We start from the raw sequence: 13,421 nt of genomic DNA on the forward strand, positions 1-13,421 counted from the left end.
CCAAGCTGACATCAGCTGTTGTCTGGATGAGGGTCATTGGCACCATACCCCCCCTGAAAGCTATGCTTTCAAAGTAGCTCCGAAACATACACACACTAAGACGGTTTCGTCAACTCACTACTTTGCAACAGTAAACTAATTCATTGCTCTGAACACAAAAAATAAACATGGAAAATATTGTGCTTATATTTGACATTAGAAGACTGGTTTCATTCATCTACTGAAAGCTGGAACAATACATATCAGCAAGGCATTATAATAACTTATGGTCCAGTGTACAAATAAGATGCTGTGTCCAAATTAAATGCTGCAAACACTTCTACTCCATGTTGACATTGACTGCATCATTATTTAGTCATTGTTTGTCAAACCTGTCAGTGTGCTCGTCCACTCCATTAACACTGTTATTATGAAGCCATCCATGGATTTAGTTTAGATCTTTACAACTTAAAATAAAAGTTTAACTGCTTTCACTTTCACCCTTAGCACTAATTATAATATATCGAGCCTTATATAAATATAGTATATAAGACAAGAGTTTGTACAATTTTAATGACCTTTAAAGTCAATACCTGGTATGACCACCTTTATTCTTCAACACAGCCTTAACTCTCTTTGGCAAGCTTTCTTGTTATTTCTTTAAATAGTCTCAAGGAAGAGTTTTCAAGGCTTCTTCAAGGACATTCAAAGCTCTTCTTTAGATGTTAGCTGTGTTTTGTTCTGTTCTCTGTCAAGATGATTCCCACACTGCTGTTGAGGTTTGGGCTCTGGGGAGACCAATCCATGACTGATGGTCTTCCACTGTGTGTTTTTATATCTAGGTATGTTTTTAGAAATATACATGTTTAAAATGACTTGAAAACATTAAATAAAACAAAGAACATTTACTCAACATTTTATTGAAAAAATAGTTTATATTCTGCCAACGAGGAGATGGCAGCCATGGTACTCAATTTGTTTAGTTAAAAAAACAAAGAAGTTTAACTTCAGATCCCAAAAAATTAAAATGTACATTGTCATATTGGAATGTATTAGAAACATACATTTTTAGAAAAATACATTTTACATGTACAAAAATTCTCAAATTTTATTAAAAAGTTAAAAGGAAACAAGAGAAATGTTTCTGTGACTGAATGCTACTATGTTGTGACTGACATCAGACTTGTTCACCAGCAGGCTCCACACGCTATCTCTGGTTTGGCGCCGCATTCCTGAATCCGAGATCTGTTTGAATACATTACAAGGTAATAACAAGAGGTCAGTTGTGTTTTGTGTGGACAGATACAAACAGGTCGTCGGCTCCTTTGTAACACACATGTACTTACTCAGACACGTCTTTGCAGCTGTATGTTATCCCTGTATCTAGAGATTGCCTCAAATTCTTCAAGGATGGATGATTACAGTTTGATCTGAAGAAGTTAGAACGGGAACAGAAGCAGTGAATGTAGGATCAATTTTAAAATATTGGATGCACATTGTGGTGACAGATTTGTGTATAAAGAGAAAATCTTACATGGCGTTCTTCTGTATGACCATAACAACATTCAGCTTCTTGACCCTAGAGGCTTTAAACCTCGGCACCTCAATGCTTGCAAAATTACTGATGAGAAAAAACAGAACAGCAGCTTAGAGTACAAAATTCAACTAGATATTGCTGTCACCACAACACAGATTTTTTTTAATCTATGTGGCACTTGAGCCTACGACACACTCTTAAAGAATTTCTACAGTACTAAAAGGATTAGTTGTCACCTCGGATAATTATTGTCAGTGCAGAATGCCTTATGTTGCAGTCACACTAAGGAAAGCAAGGGTTGTAGACCGTGGCATTACCGGAGGTATTGTGACCCTCTACAATGAACTTGAGCCATGAGACTGCTTTTAAAATGGCTGCTCTTAAGATGAGGAACAGGTCTGTGACCGCTTCCTGCTAGCTGCCATCTTCAAAGCAGCTCTGATGTATCAAGACAGCGATAAAACAGCAGTTAGACAGAATCAGTCTGCTATCAGTTTGTGATTAAATGAGGCCAATTTGGCAATTACAAGCAATCTGTTTGTGATAAATTAATGAAAACCACAAATCTCTTACCTTGTGTTGCTGTCAGCGCACACAGCATTTTAGGTTAGACAAAAATCTTTATTAACTACTTATATTCAGAGTTCAGCCAGAATTTCATAGATTTGCAAAGTGATAAAAGTGACCATCAACTTTGCCTTTTTATACCAATCCAGAAAAAAACCCTTGGGCAGCGAGTTGAGTAGAGTCCTCTACAGCAAAGAGACAGACTGGCTGCAGTGTGTTCAGTCTGTCTGCGTTCATAAGTTAGCTGGTACTTATTTATTGTAGGCTCTACTTTACAATATAAAGCACCTTGAGGCGACTGTTGTTGTGATTTGGCACTATATAAAAAAAATTGAATTGATTTGAATTGAACCAAATTGAATTGAACTGAACTACTTGAATTTGGTTGCTGATTGCTAAGAAAATTCAATGCAGTCAACTCTTCAACTGCAACTTCAAGTGTGCTGATTTCTTTCCGAGTTGCAAGGACGCTGCAGTCCTAGTTTTACTCTAGTGTGACTGAGACATAAATGAAAATGAAGCAGCCCACATCAAAATGACCCAGAGTGGAGACAAACATTTAAACCTGATTTGGTTTGTAGAGGAAGAACTTTTTTTTTTACAACATCCTTTGACCTTGGGCAACAAAGACAATGATAACTGTTTTTTTAATAGCACTTCTTTTAATCTGCAATGACAACTTAACTCTCAGCACATATATCACTGTTAAATTGTTTGGTGGCTGTAAATTACCACTGAAAGAAAAACATTACTTTACTCAGTAAAAGTCATAAACTGTGAGAGAAGCAGAAGCAGTCCTACCTTGTAGAATTGAATGGCGTGTCGATGGATCCACTTAGCATTGCCGTGACATCACCACAGGCTACATCTGCAAACTATACAGACACACAAGAGGATTTTGAAGAAACACTCAGTTATCTTGTAAGAAAAAACTAAAACTAAAAAATAACACAATATTTTGTCCCTAATTTAGACTTTGGTATTTGTGTCTTCCTGTAAAGTGAGGTTTATCACTATTGATGTGATAACGGAACATTGGACATATCTAAAGTCCCTTATTCAGAGAAATGACTGCACTTCTTACTCCACAGTTTGATATATTATGTGAATATCATTATATTCATAACAGGAAGTATGAGGCTGCAACATATCACTGAGGTTTTACCATTATGATGCAATGTTGTATTTAAAATTATTTTACTGTCCAAATGTTGCAATAATTTCACAGATGTCATTTTTTAATGCGACTGTGGTCGTTTTTCCAGTTTTTCCATTTCTTCTAGAGATCGAGACTGACACAAAGCCTCATTGAAAGACTAAGAGACAGCGTGAACATTTCTTTTTTCCATCACCGTCATTTACACTCAGGGGGGATTTGCTGCACTCTGCGGTCCACTTGTGTGTCATTTTAACCAATGCACGACCTCAGGACTATACTGTTTAACAGAGAGAAAGAAAAGCGAGCAAATTAATGTTGAAAACTTACAGCAGCAGAGGAACGATTCCAAAATGAGCGAACAGGGTTGTTTACACACTCTGACCATTCGGGGCACCCAGCAGTGAAGGTATCTATGACAACAAAACGCATATTTGCTTGGGTTAGCTTCTCAAAATAAAATACAACAAAGGAAAGAAATCTCACAATACTACATAACCACACAGGACAGAAGAGAAAAAAGAAAAAACTAGGGCACACAGCCGCTTAATCAGAGGGTTGACTCCAAATCTTCTCTGAGTAGCTCAAATGTAAAATCACTTCTATAGTATGTTTGCATTAATTACTAAAAGAATAAAACCTGGAAATGCTGCTTTACTCAAAGCAAGTTTTGCATCAGTTATTTCCAAAACTAGAAACAAAGTTAAACCTTTCACACCTAATAGGGAACACATCCCTGATGACCAAGCTCATGGAGATAACGTGTTTTTACAGAAACACAATTTCTATCTTGAAGATAAACTTATTTTTTTATAAATATATTTGATAAATGATGCTTGTCTACATAGGATGTGTTTGACCAATTTGCGCTGAAACCAAAAGTTAAAAAAATCTTCATTTGGCTGTAACAACCTTGACTTTATTATTACGATTAATTGATATAGTTATTATTACATCATTGAAAGGGCACAGAAATTCTTACAGAATTTCAGCTCTGGTGAGCTGACCTTAAACTATTAGGAAAACTGTATCTTTTTAAAAAGGGGAAGCTAAAAAGATGCTCTGCTTACATAGAAAGTATTGTAGACTTCTATGTTTCTGTTTTCTGTAGCCTGATTGTGTTTAACTTCACAAGGTTTCTTGAACATTCTCAAGTGATAGCTGCTGTGTGAAAGCTGTGATCTTCTCAGAACAAGTGAGGGCATGAACACCACAGTTAAAGGTTTATCTGATCTGTGTGTGAGTGTATTCTTCAAGTGACAAGTTTAAGAAATTCTCCTTAAATGCCAGGGCTCAAAAACCTTGACATGACTTGCTGTTGGTATGTAAATGTAACAACAGGCCACACAAATAACAAATCATGTCTTGCACGACAAATTACATATATTTTTAGATTTTAGCATGACTTATATAAACTACTCTATATAAACTGTCAGTGTTCTTTTGCCGGTGTCTAGATTTTTATAGCGCTTGAATAATAAACTTTAAAACTCTTATCTGCTGCTTTGGGAGTGTTACCCTTGCTGCCTTCTTTTCCACACCACGTCAGATCATCCAGGACAGATCCCAACAGAGTGTCCTCCAAAGTGACAAAACAATCCTTTCTCTTCGCAGTTAAACCATGGACCACATCCTTTGTTTTACTCCAGAACATCATCTAACCCACAAACAGATATTTATGCATTGTTAGACAGATCATGAATGATTGTGGCAGATGGGATGATTGAGATGGTGTAATCATTGATTATTACTTTGTTGCACTGAGGTTTGAAGGGGGCTGCAGCAATCAGGGGATTATATGCTTCCACTGGAACTTTACATGGATCCTTGTTCACATAGGCCTTCTCAAAGAGATCCCATAACTTTTTACAGTCATGTCTGAAAAATTAATAAAGTTTGTGTTAAGAGATTTTCAAATGTTTCAAGTATTATTCCCACTTCTATTCATATGTTATTGAAAGTTTATCTTTAATTTTAGTGTTAATAGTTGTTTACCCATTTATTCTTTCCATTTAATCGTATTTTATGATTTTACTGTTTCGCTGAAGTGAAGCTTAAATGAAAGACAAAAGCATAGTGTTCTCAGATATGATTCACCCAGTATATTTCCTCTGCACCTGGCTCTCTATGAGCCGTTTCACTCCCAGGAAGGGGAGAGCAGGACGTTCTTATCTATACACTCCCAAATACAAAGAGGGGCCCATTCTTCAGAATCACACACACACACACACTCTGAGATCATAAACTTCACACACACACACACACATACTCTGAAACGCTATAAATAAAGAACTGCCACAAATGCTGGTTGTGAGCCTGAGACAGCAGCGCTCACCCAGCGTGCGCACGTTGTTACCATCTAAACTGCCTTGAGTGTCTTTATTTCGCCTGAAGAATGTCTTGTTTAAATATTTACTCTTTACATTTATTTGGTCCTTCGAGCCGGATGAGGACATTGAATTTTAACTAATTTTGTGCTCCAACAGAGTGACCTCGTCGTCTCCTGGAATCGTGAACCCGCGCTGAAAGTCTGTCCGGACAGCCTGTTTCTAGTGAAACAGTAAAGACCAACTACGTGAATTCGCCGTTGGCCAGCGTTTTTAGCAAGAGGTCCACGATCCCGGGGAGCGAGGAGGATTCTCTCTGACCGGCATTTTCATCCGAAGCAGGTGAATATAAACACTCAAGAACACATTGCGGCTAAAATCGGTTTTTAGATTGACACGGTTCTTAAAAGACCCGTCCTTTAAGGACTGGAGGTCAGGGATCTCACTCTTATGAGTGAAAGGGCTCGCCTGTAAGACGGAGTTCGACGGTCCTGTGTGGGGTCACTCCGCAGTTTAAAAGGTTGGAAGTCAGGGATCTCACTCTCACGAGTGAATGAAATAAAGGGATCTCACTCTCACGAGTGAATGAAATAAAGGGATCTCACTCTCACGAGTGAATGAAATAAAGGGATCTCACTCTCACGAGTGAATGAAATAAAGGGATCTCACTCTCACGAGTGAATGAAATAAAGGGATCTCACTCTCACGAGTGAATGAAAATAAAGGGATCTCACTCTCACGAGTGAATGAAATAAAGGGATCTCACTCTCACGAGTGAATGAAAATAAAGGGATCTCACTCTCACGAGTGAATGAAAATAAAGGGATCTCACTCTCACGAGTGAATGAAAATAAAGAACGTGTCAATTAAAATAGGATTGTAGTACCGCGTGTGAAGTTTATGTGTTGTTGAAGAGTGAGTGACCTTTTGAATAGAAACAACAGGTTTCTGCACCACTCTTACTGTTTCCTGTGTTGACCGATGTACTGGTGAGAAGGGGTCAAAGGTTGCGCTTCAACGCATAAAATTAAGGCCGCCCTGGGTCTAGACCAGGGTAGAAGGCTGCCTTAATAACCTCCCCCGACTCTAATATCAGCGAAGGTCACACAGAGTGTATGTTGGTAGTATTAATAAATAAAAGCAAAACAAGGTGTTTCTAATACGATAAATCAAAATAAAATATAGGAAAAATAAAATTATAAGCAATTTACAATAAATATTATTGATAACTCTAAGCCCAAAAAATGGGAAATAAACCCGCAAAGCCTGAATTGACTGCAGATGAATTATGGTTAGAGAAGAAATGCCCCGGTGCAGGACAAATAAGCGCAAACAGATGGAGAAATCCTAAAGAAACTAACTGTACCGCTTGGGAGGGAAAATGTAGTCCCGGCCCAATTCAACAATTGAATAAACGCTTAAAAGTCTCATTTACCTTTGTTATGGTCAGGCAGTTTGATGAATTCAGTCGTCCAATTCGCTCTCCTGAGCCAGTCATGTTAATGCAGGTGTGGTTTGCTGACGTCACCTTATTGTTGAAAATAGGTTTCTTCTTTTCCTGTCCAGTGATTGGGAAGGTTCGGTCCCATTTTGTGCAGTTAGGTTCAGGTATGTTAGTCCAGTTCATTACTGCAATTAAACAATGGTCTTCTACTGGCGCTGGTACTATCCTCAGCGTTGGGCGGGGTCCCAGGCAGACCACACAGTCATCATTTGCATCCTGGGCTGCCTGTTCTGCCAACAGAAGCCAGTTGTTTGAATGTCCAGAAATGCCTGTGGTTATTTTGAACCAGTCGTCTGCTTCCAATTCGGGCCCCACAATCGCCACCTTCGTCTTATATGTGTGGGGTCCCACTGTTAACGCAGGGATATCCTTGGTTTCTTTTGTTAAGGTATTGGTTCCGGTATTTGTGATGTTGCTGCATATTGACAAGTAGGTATGTGGATCAGATGCGTGTTCTCTGTATACAAACAGTGTTAGATGATAGCATGGAGATTTGTCCTCGTCACAGCACTGCATGGTTTTATGATATGCCACATTCTTTGGGGTTGCTGCTAGTGGGAATCTCTCCGTGTGGAAATTCAGTACAAGATGAGTTGATGTTCTGGTCATATTCATGGTTCTAGACCAATTTTTTGCTGACTGGTCTAAGGAGTCTGTCCCATAGGGCGTCCAGTCGTTGCCAGTGTAGGTGAATACGGTATCCCAGTTCTGGTTCCAGTCGTTACTTGACAGATACCATTCGTATCCACTCCACTCGTCACCTCGATAACCTCCGATATGAAACGAGTTTAGCGGGATCCATACTGTTGAAGAGAAGCTGGTCTTGTTATAACATAAGTATAGATCTTCGGTCTTACTCAACGTTGTAGTCTGGCTGCAGGGATTCTTTTCATATTTTCTGGCGCCGGCTAAGTCTGTACATCTTATACAGAAAGTGCTTCGCTTTCTTCTGGTGATTTTCCCCACTCTTGCTTCTGGCACTAGGGTGGCTTGTCCTGAGCATGTTATGTTTGGTTGTCGTCGGTAGATGCTGGGGCAGTGCGGGTCGCAGGGGTTGCCTGTGCAGATATTATTTATAATCACAAGGGTAATTGCCAGGAACACGGACCAAATGAACATGAAGCACAGGGTCGTGACTGCTGTCAACTGGCATCCTCTTGTCCAGCATCGACGTCGTCTATATGGTCTTTCATTTAACATTTCCATCTCCACCCGGTCTCCCTCTGTGAGCGTTTCTCCTCTTCTCGACCGTGGACACACCCTTGGCCTCCAATGAGTAGACACCCAGCAAGAGGAGCGAGTGTCTCAGTGTTGCCACTGATAGCCCTTCTCCCCACCGAGTGAACACCAGAGGTTAGAGCGGTCTGCAGTCTAGACTTTACTGCTCACTTTTCTATTCGGGAGATTGTGGTTCTCGGATTGGTTCAACCTTTTTGGTGTGGCTTTGATGAATCCACGAGGGTCGTTCAGCAATTTTGCATGCTGTGGGTGTGGTGAGCAGGACCTGGTAGGGGCCTTCCCACCTTGGAGAGCTCCAGTTTTTCCTTTGGAGTACTTTAATCAGGATCCAGTCGCCTGGTTTCAACCTGCAAGAAACTGGAAGAGAATCACTCGGCAGTTTGTTGGCCAAGACTATTTCTTTATTTTCTAACAGTCTTGTCATCCATTCGGCTAGAGTCGTTTCTCTTATAGATTTATCTATGGGTTCACTGATGATTGGCAGGGGAAATGGTCTCCCGTGTACTATTTCAAATGGTGTTAGTTTCTGTGAGTTTTGTGTTAATCTCATCCACATTTTTACCAGACCTATGCATTCAGGCCATGGTCTTCCTGTCTCTTCCATACACTTTCTTAATCTTTGTTTTATAGTGCCATTAGTTCTTTCTACTAATCCTGCACTTTGTGGGTGGTATGAACAGTGGTGTTTTATGCTGAAGCCTAAAGCTTCAGACACTCTGTCTATTACATCATTCACAAAGTGGGTGCCATTATCAGATCTTATAAGGCTTGGTATTCCATATGTTGGAATAAAATGATTACATAAACATTTGGCTACAGATATCGCATCAGCTTTCTTTACTGGGTAAATTTCTGGCCATTTTGAGAACACGTCTATTATTACTAATGCGTATTCCACTTGTTGGTGTTTATGTAATTGAATGAAATCCATGTGGATTGTGTGGAAAGGATGTGGCGGCGTTGGAAAATGACCTCTCTTAGGTCTCAAATTCCCTTGTGCATTATGCTTCTGACATATCATGCATGTTCTTACAAATTCTTTTGCTGAATTTTCAAAATTTTTTGTGTAGAAATATTTAGAGAGTATATTGATCATGCCCCCGGATGACACATGTGTACTCCCATGTGTCACTAATGCCGCTGTTTTATGTAAAGATTTTGGAAGAATTGGTTTTCCATCACATGTCATAATGTCATTTTCCAACACTGCTCCATCCCTTAACCATGATAATTTTTCATTTTGTGTGGCTGCTGTTTGTTCGTCTTTTAACGCTTCCAGAGGAATCAGAGTGACTGGTTCTACGTTCAGAACATTGTTTGTGTCTCGTGCTGCTGCTTTAGCTGCACTATCTGCAAAATTATTTCCTTTTGTGATGTCAGAGCTGTCCTTCTGGTGTGCTGCACATTTACACAGGGCCAGTTTTCTGGGTAGCATTATCACCTCCAACAGGCGTTTTAAAAGGATCCCATGTTGTACTGGCGCTCCAGTAGATGTTATCATGCCTCTATTTTGCCATATTTTTGCAAAATGGTGAACTGCTGAGAAAACATATTGACTGTCTGTGTGGATGTTGATGTCTTTGTCTCTATGTAGTTCACATGCTCGTATGACTGCTGTTAACTCTGCACTTTGCGCTGAGTGAGAGGAAGTTAGAGGCTTGGCCTCTATAATCTTATCAATAGTGGTGACAGCATAGCCAACACAGTTTCGCCCTGTTTGATCTTTTGTTGCTGAGCCATCCACGAAGATGTTAGTAAAGCTCGGTTGTGGCAGACTGTGAATATCTGCTCTTGGTTTCGTTTCCTCATCTAGTTTGTGCAAGCAGCTGTGTGTGTCACCGTCTGCTTCCGTTGGGAGCAGGGTGGCTGGATTCAGCTGACCACACCTGCATTAACATGACTGGCTCAGGAGAGCGAATTGGACGACTGAATTCATCAAACTGCCTGACCATAACAAAGGTAAATGAGACTTTTAAGCCCATAAGCAGAGCAGATGTATGGTGGTGGTGTGGAGACCCACAGATCTACGATCGCATGCCCAGTGACTGGACGGGAGTATGCGGATTGGTGTCCTTGCTTTTACCAATACAAGTTGTTAAACTTTCAGTGACTGACATAACTATAACCTCACAAGGCTACTGGCAGACGACACGTACAAAAAGAGCCGCACCAGAGGAACCGGGCCCGGACCCGACTTATATTGACGCCATAGGTGTTCCAAGAGGAGTGCCTGACGAATACAAGTTGGTAGACCAAGTGGCCGCAGGTTTCGAGTCATCACTATGCTGGTGGTGCACAATTAACAAGAATGTGGACAGAATAAACTACATCCACTACAATGTTCAACGCCTTGGAAATCTAACCCAGGCTGGCCTATATGCAGTAGCTGAACAACTGAGGGCCACGTCACTGATGTCATTCCAGAACAGGATAGCTTTGGATATGCTGCTAAGTGAGAATAACGGTGTGTGTTCCATGTTTGGAGAACAATGTTGCACATATATCCCCAACAACACGGCCGCAGATGGCAGCCTGACAAGGGCCTTGGAGGGCCTGAAGACCCTGAACGAGAAAATGAAAGAACATTCTGGAGTGGACACTTCCATGTGGGACAGCTGGATGGACATGTTTGGAAAGTACCGCAGCCTAGTGTCATCAATCCTAGTGTCAATAGCGGTTTTTGCAGCCATATTGACCCTATGTGGTTGTTGTTGTATTCCCTGCATAAGATCCATGATCAACAGACTGATAGCCACAGCTATTACACCGGACCCTGTCGGCCAAAAAGAAATTATGACACTGCTGGAGCACGCCGACACTGACTCAAACACCGACGACGAAGATGAAGAAACAACCTGTAACTAAAAGGAAAAAGACACTCCTGTTAATAATGAAGCAACAGTTAAAAATGCACTGTCAAGAGACTGTATGCTGATAAAAGTTAAAATGTGTAAAACAAATTAACAACAGGAGGGATATGTTAAGAGATTTTCAAATGTTTCAAGTATTATTCCCACTTCTATTCATATGTTATTGAAAGTTTATCTTTAATTTTAGTGTTAATAGTTGTTTACCCATTTATTCTTTCCATTTAATCGTATTTTATGATTTTACTGTTTCGCTGAAGTGAAGCTTAAATGAAAGACAAAAGCATAGTGTTCTCAGATATGATTCACCCAGTATATTTCCTCTGCACCTGGCTCTCTATGAGCCGTTTCACTCCCAGGAAGGGGAGAGCAGGACGTTCTTATCTATACACTCCCAAATACAAAGAGGGGCCCATTCTTCAGAATCACACACACACACACACTCTGAGATCATAAACTTCACACACACACACACACATACTCTGAAACGCTATAAATAAAGAACTGCCACAAATGCTGGTTGTGAGCCTGAGACAGCAGCGCTCACCCAGCGTGCGCACGTTGTTACCATCTAAACTGCCTTGAGTGTCTTTATTTCGCCTGAAGAATGTCTTGTTTAAATATTTACTCTTTACAGTTTGTTAATGTTTAAGTGTGTTTATATTGTTTAATGTTTACATGTATTTTGATTTAAAGAAATGCTAAGTATGTTAAATAGTGTAACACATTTACATAACTCTTATATATTTAATAAAAAAAAACTGGTGTCAACAAAACCAGATGATTAAAGATATTATTGAAAGAAATTCATGGCAGGGAACTTGCCATGGGGTTAGACTGTGGACGCTGAATGTGCACTTGGTGATATCATGTTTTGTAACTTTTTCTTGTTTCTTGCAAAATTCAAATATCACAAAAATATCACAAAAAGAAACACGCAAAAACACCTGACAGACATAATGTAGTTCATATCTCCATTTACTCAATGCACATTATCATTATGTCTACGATTATGTCTATGCGCTGATAATGTTATGTCTACGTGCTGTACATTATGTCTACGTGCTGATAATGTTATGTCTACGTGCTGTACATTATGTCTACGTGCTGATAATGTTATGTCTACGTGCTGTACACCACGTAGATTTAATGATAATGTGCAGTGGTATACATTATTATTAGATATTAACAATATGCAAACCAGCTGGCATGATACAGAACGTTAACAGATCAATCATTGAATATAATACTGATCAATACCAGACCTCAGACCTAACGCCTGTTTTAAGCACCTCAGCCTTGCAACTTCACAAATGCAATCAGTCCTGCATCAAACATGGAAACATGCAAGTGCACATGTACACATTCAGTGATTAATCATTATTCATTTGATCATATGTCTTATATCATATGTGCGTGCGTCTGAAAATACAAAAAAAAGTAAATTAAAAAGTGTTGAAATATCCCCACTTACTGATTGAACTTCTCACACCTAGACAAAAATGTAGATTTAAATCCACTTTTGAGAGTCAGTCCCAACACCACGGCGCCGATTACAATAAGGACACCGATGACAATTAATATTACGCAGCGCTTCCCCAGTCGACGAGACTGCTCATGCTCCATTATAAATGCGTAAAAAGTCGTAAAAATTTAGACATAACAAAAAGTGTAAATTAAAAAAGTGTTGAAATATTATCACTTACTCTTTAAACTTCTCACACCTAGAGAAAAATGTAGACCTAATATTCCTCCGACCAACAGTCAGTCCCAATGACAAGCCGAGGATTAAAATAATAAGAGCAGTGATGCCACCCCCAATGAGTAGTTTCTTACACAACCCCATTTAAAATGTGTAAAAAGTCTGCCCAACAAAACGTTCGCGCGAGCTCGGACGTCTATTTATGGAGACGCGGAATGAGCGCGCACACAAACTATTCAAGCTCTCTCCAATCAGAAGTCCTGTACAACCTTAAAGGAGGTAAATGCGCAAAAGGGTGAACCGCAGCAAGTGCTCATGTATTTAAAAGTGTGCTGGACTTATGGTACAACCTCAATCCAAGCATTTATAAACTTTTATTTCATATAGTCTGCTAAAAAAAAAATGTTGTTTACTGTCAGTATCGTGCGAGCTCGGGCGTCTATTTATGGAGACGCAGGATGTCGGCGCATGAAATAAGAGGGCTTCACTCTCTCTCTCTCTCTCTCTCTCTCCATATATATATATATATATCAGATAAAAGTT

General features: G+C 39.8%; 1 protein-coding gene across 3 annotated transcripts; it reads right to left on the reverse strand.

The window, feature by feature from the left end:
• Nucleotides 1–892: 892 nt before the first annotated feature.
• On the reverse strand, nt 893–13,063 carry LOC100709221 (ADP-ribosyl cyclase/cyclic ADP-ribose hydrolase 1). 3 transcript variants are annotated; one of them, XM_019363035.2, is made up of 8 exons: nt 12,883–13,063; nt 4,991–5,117; nt 4,758–4,896; nt 3,570–3,652; nt 2,885–2,958; nt 1,514–1,600; nt 1,326–1,409; nt 893–1,224 (listed from the first exon to the last, which is right to left on the reverse strand). In XM_019363035.2, the coding sequence occupies exons 1-8, from the start codon at nt 13,020–13,022 to the stop codon at nt 1,167–1,169; spliced, it is 792 nt and encodes a 263-aa protein (XP_019218580.1). In that variant the 5' UTR covers nt 13,023–13,063; the 3' UTR covers nt 893–1,166. The 3 variants fall into 3 exon arrangements, with proteins under 3 accessions (XP_019218580.1, XP_019218579.1, XP_019218578.1); XM_019363034.2 differs by lacking the exon at nt 12,883–13,063 and adding an exon at nt 12,651–12,869; XM_019363033.1 differs by lacking the exons at nt 893–1,224; nt 1,326–1,409; nt 1,514–1,600; ... (2 more) ...; nt 4,758–4,896; nt 12,883–13,063 and adding an exon at nt 7,002–8,299 and having other exon boundaries at nt 4,995–5,117.
• Nucleotides 13,064–13,421: the final 358 nt, after the last annotated feature.

This window comes from Oreochromis niloticus, linkage group LG9, assembly GCF_001858045.2.
Source record: "Oreochromis niloticus isolate F11D_XX linkage group LG9, O_niloticus_UMD_NMBU, whole genome shotgun sequence".
NCBI lineage: Eukaryota > Metazoa > Chordata > Actinopteri > Cichliformes > Cichlidae > Oreochromis > Oreochromis niloticus.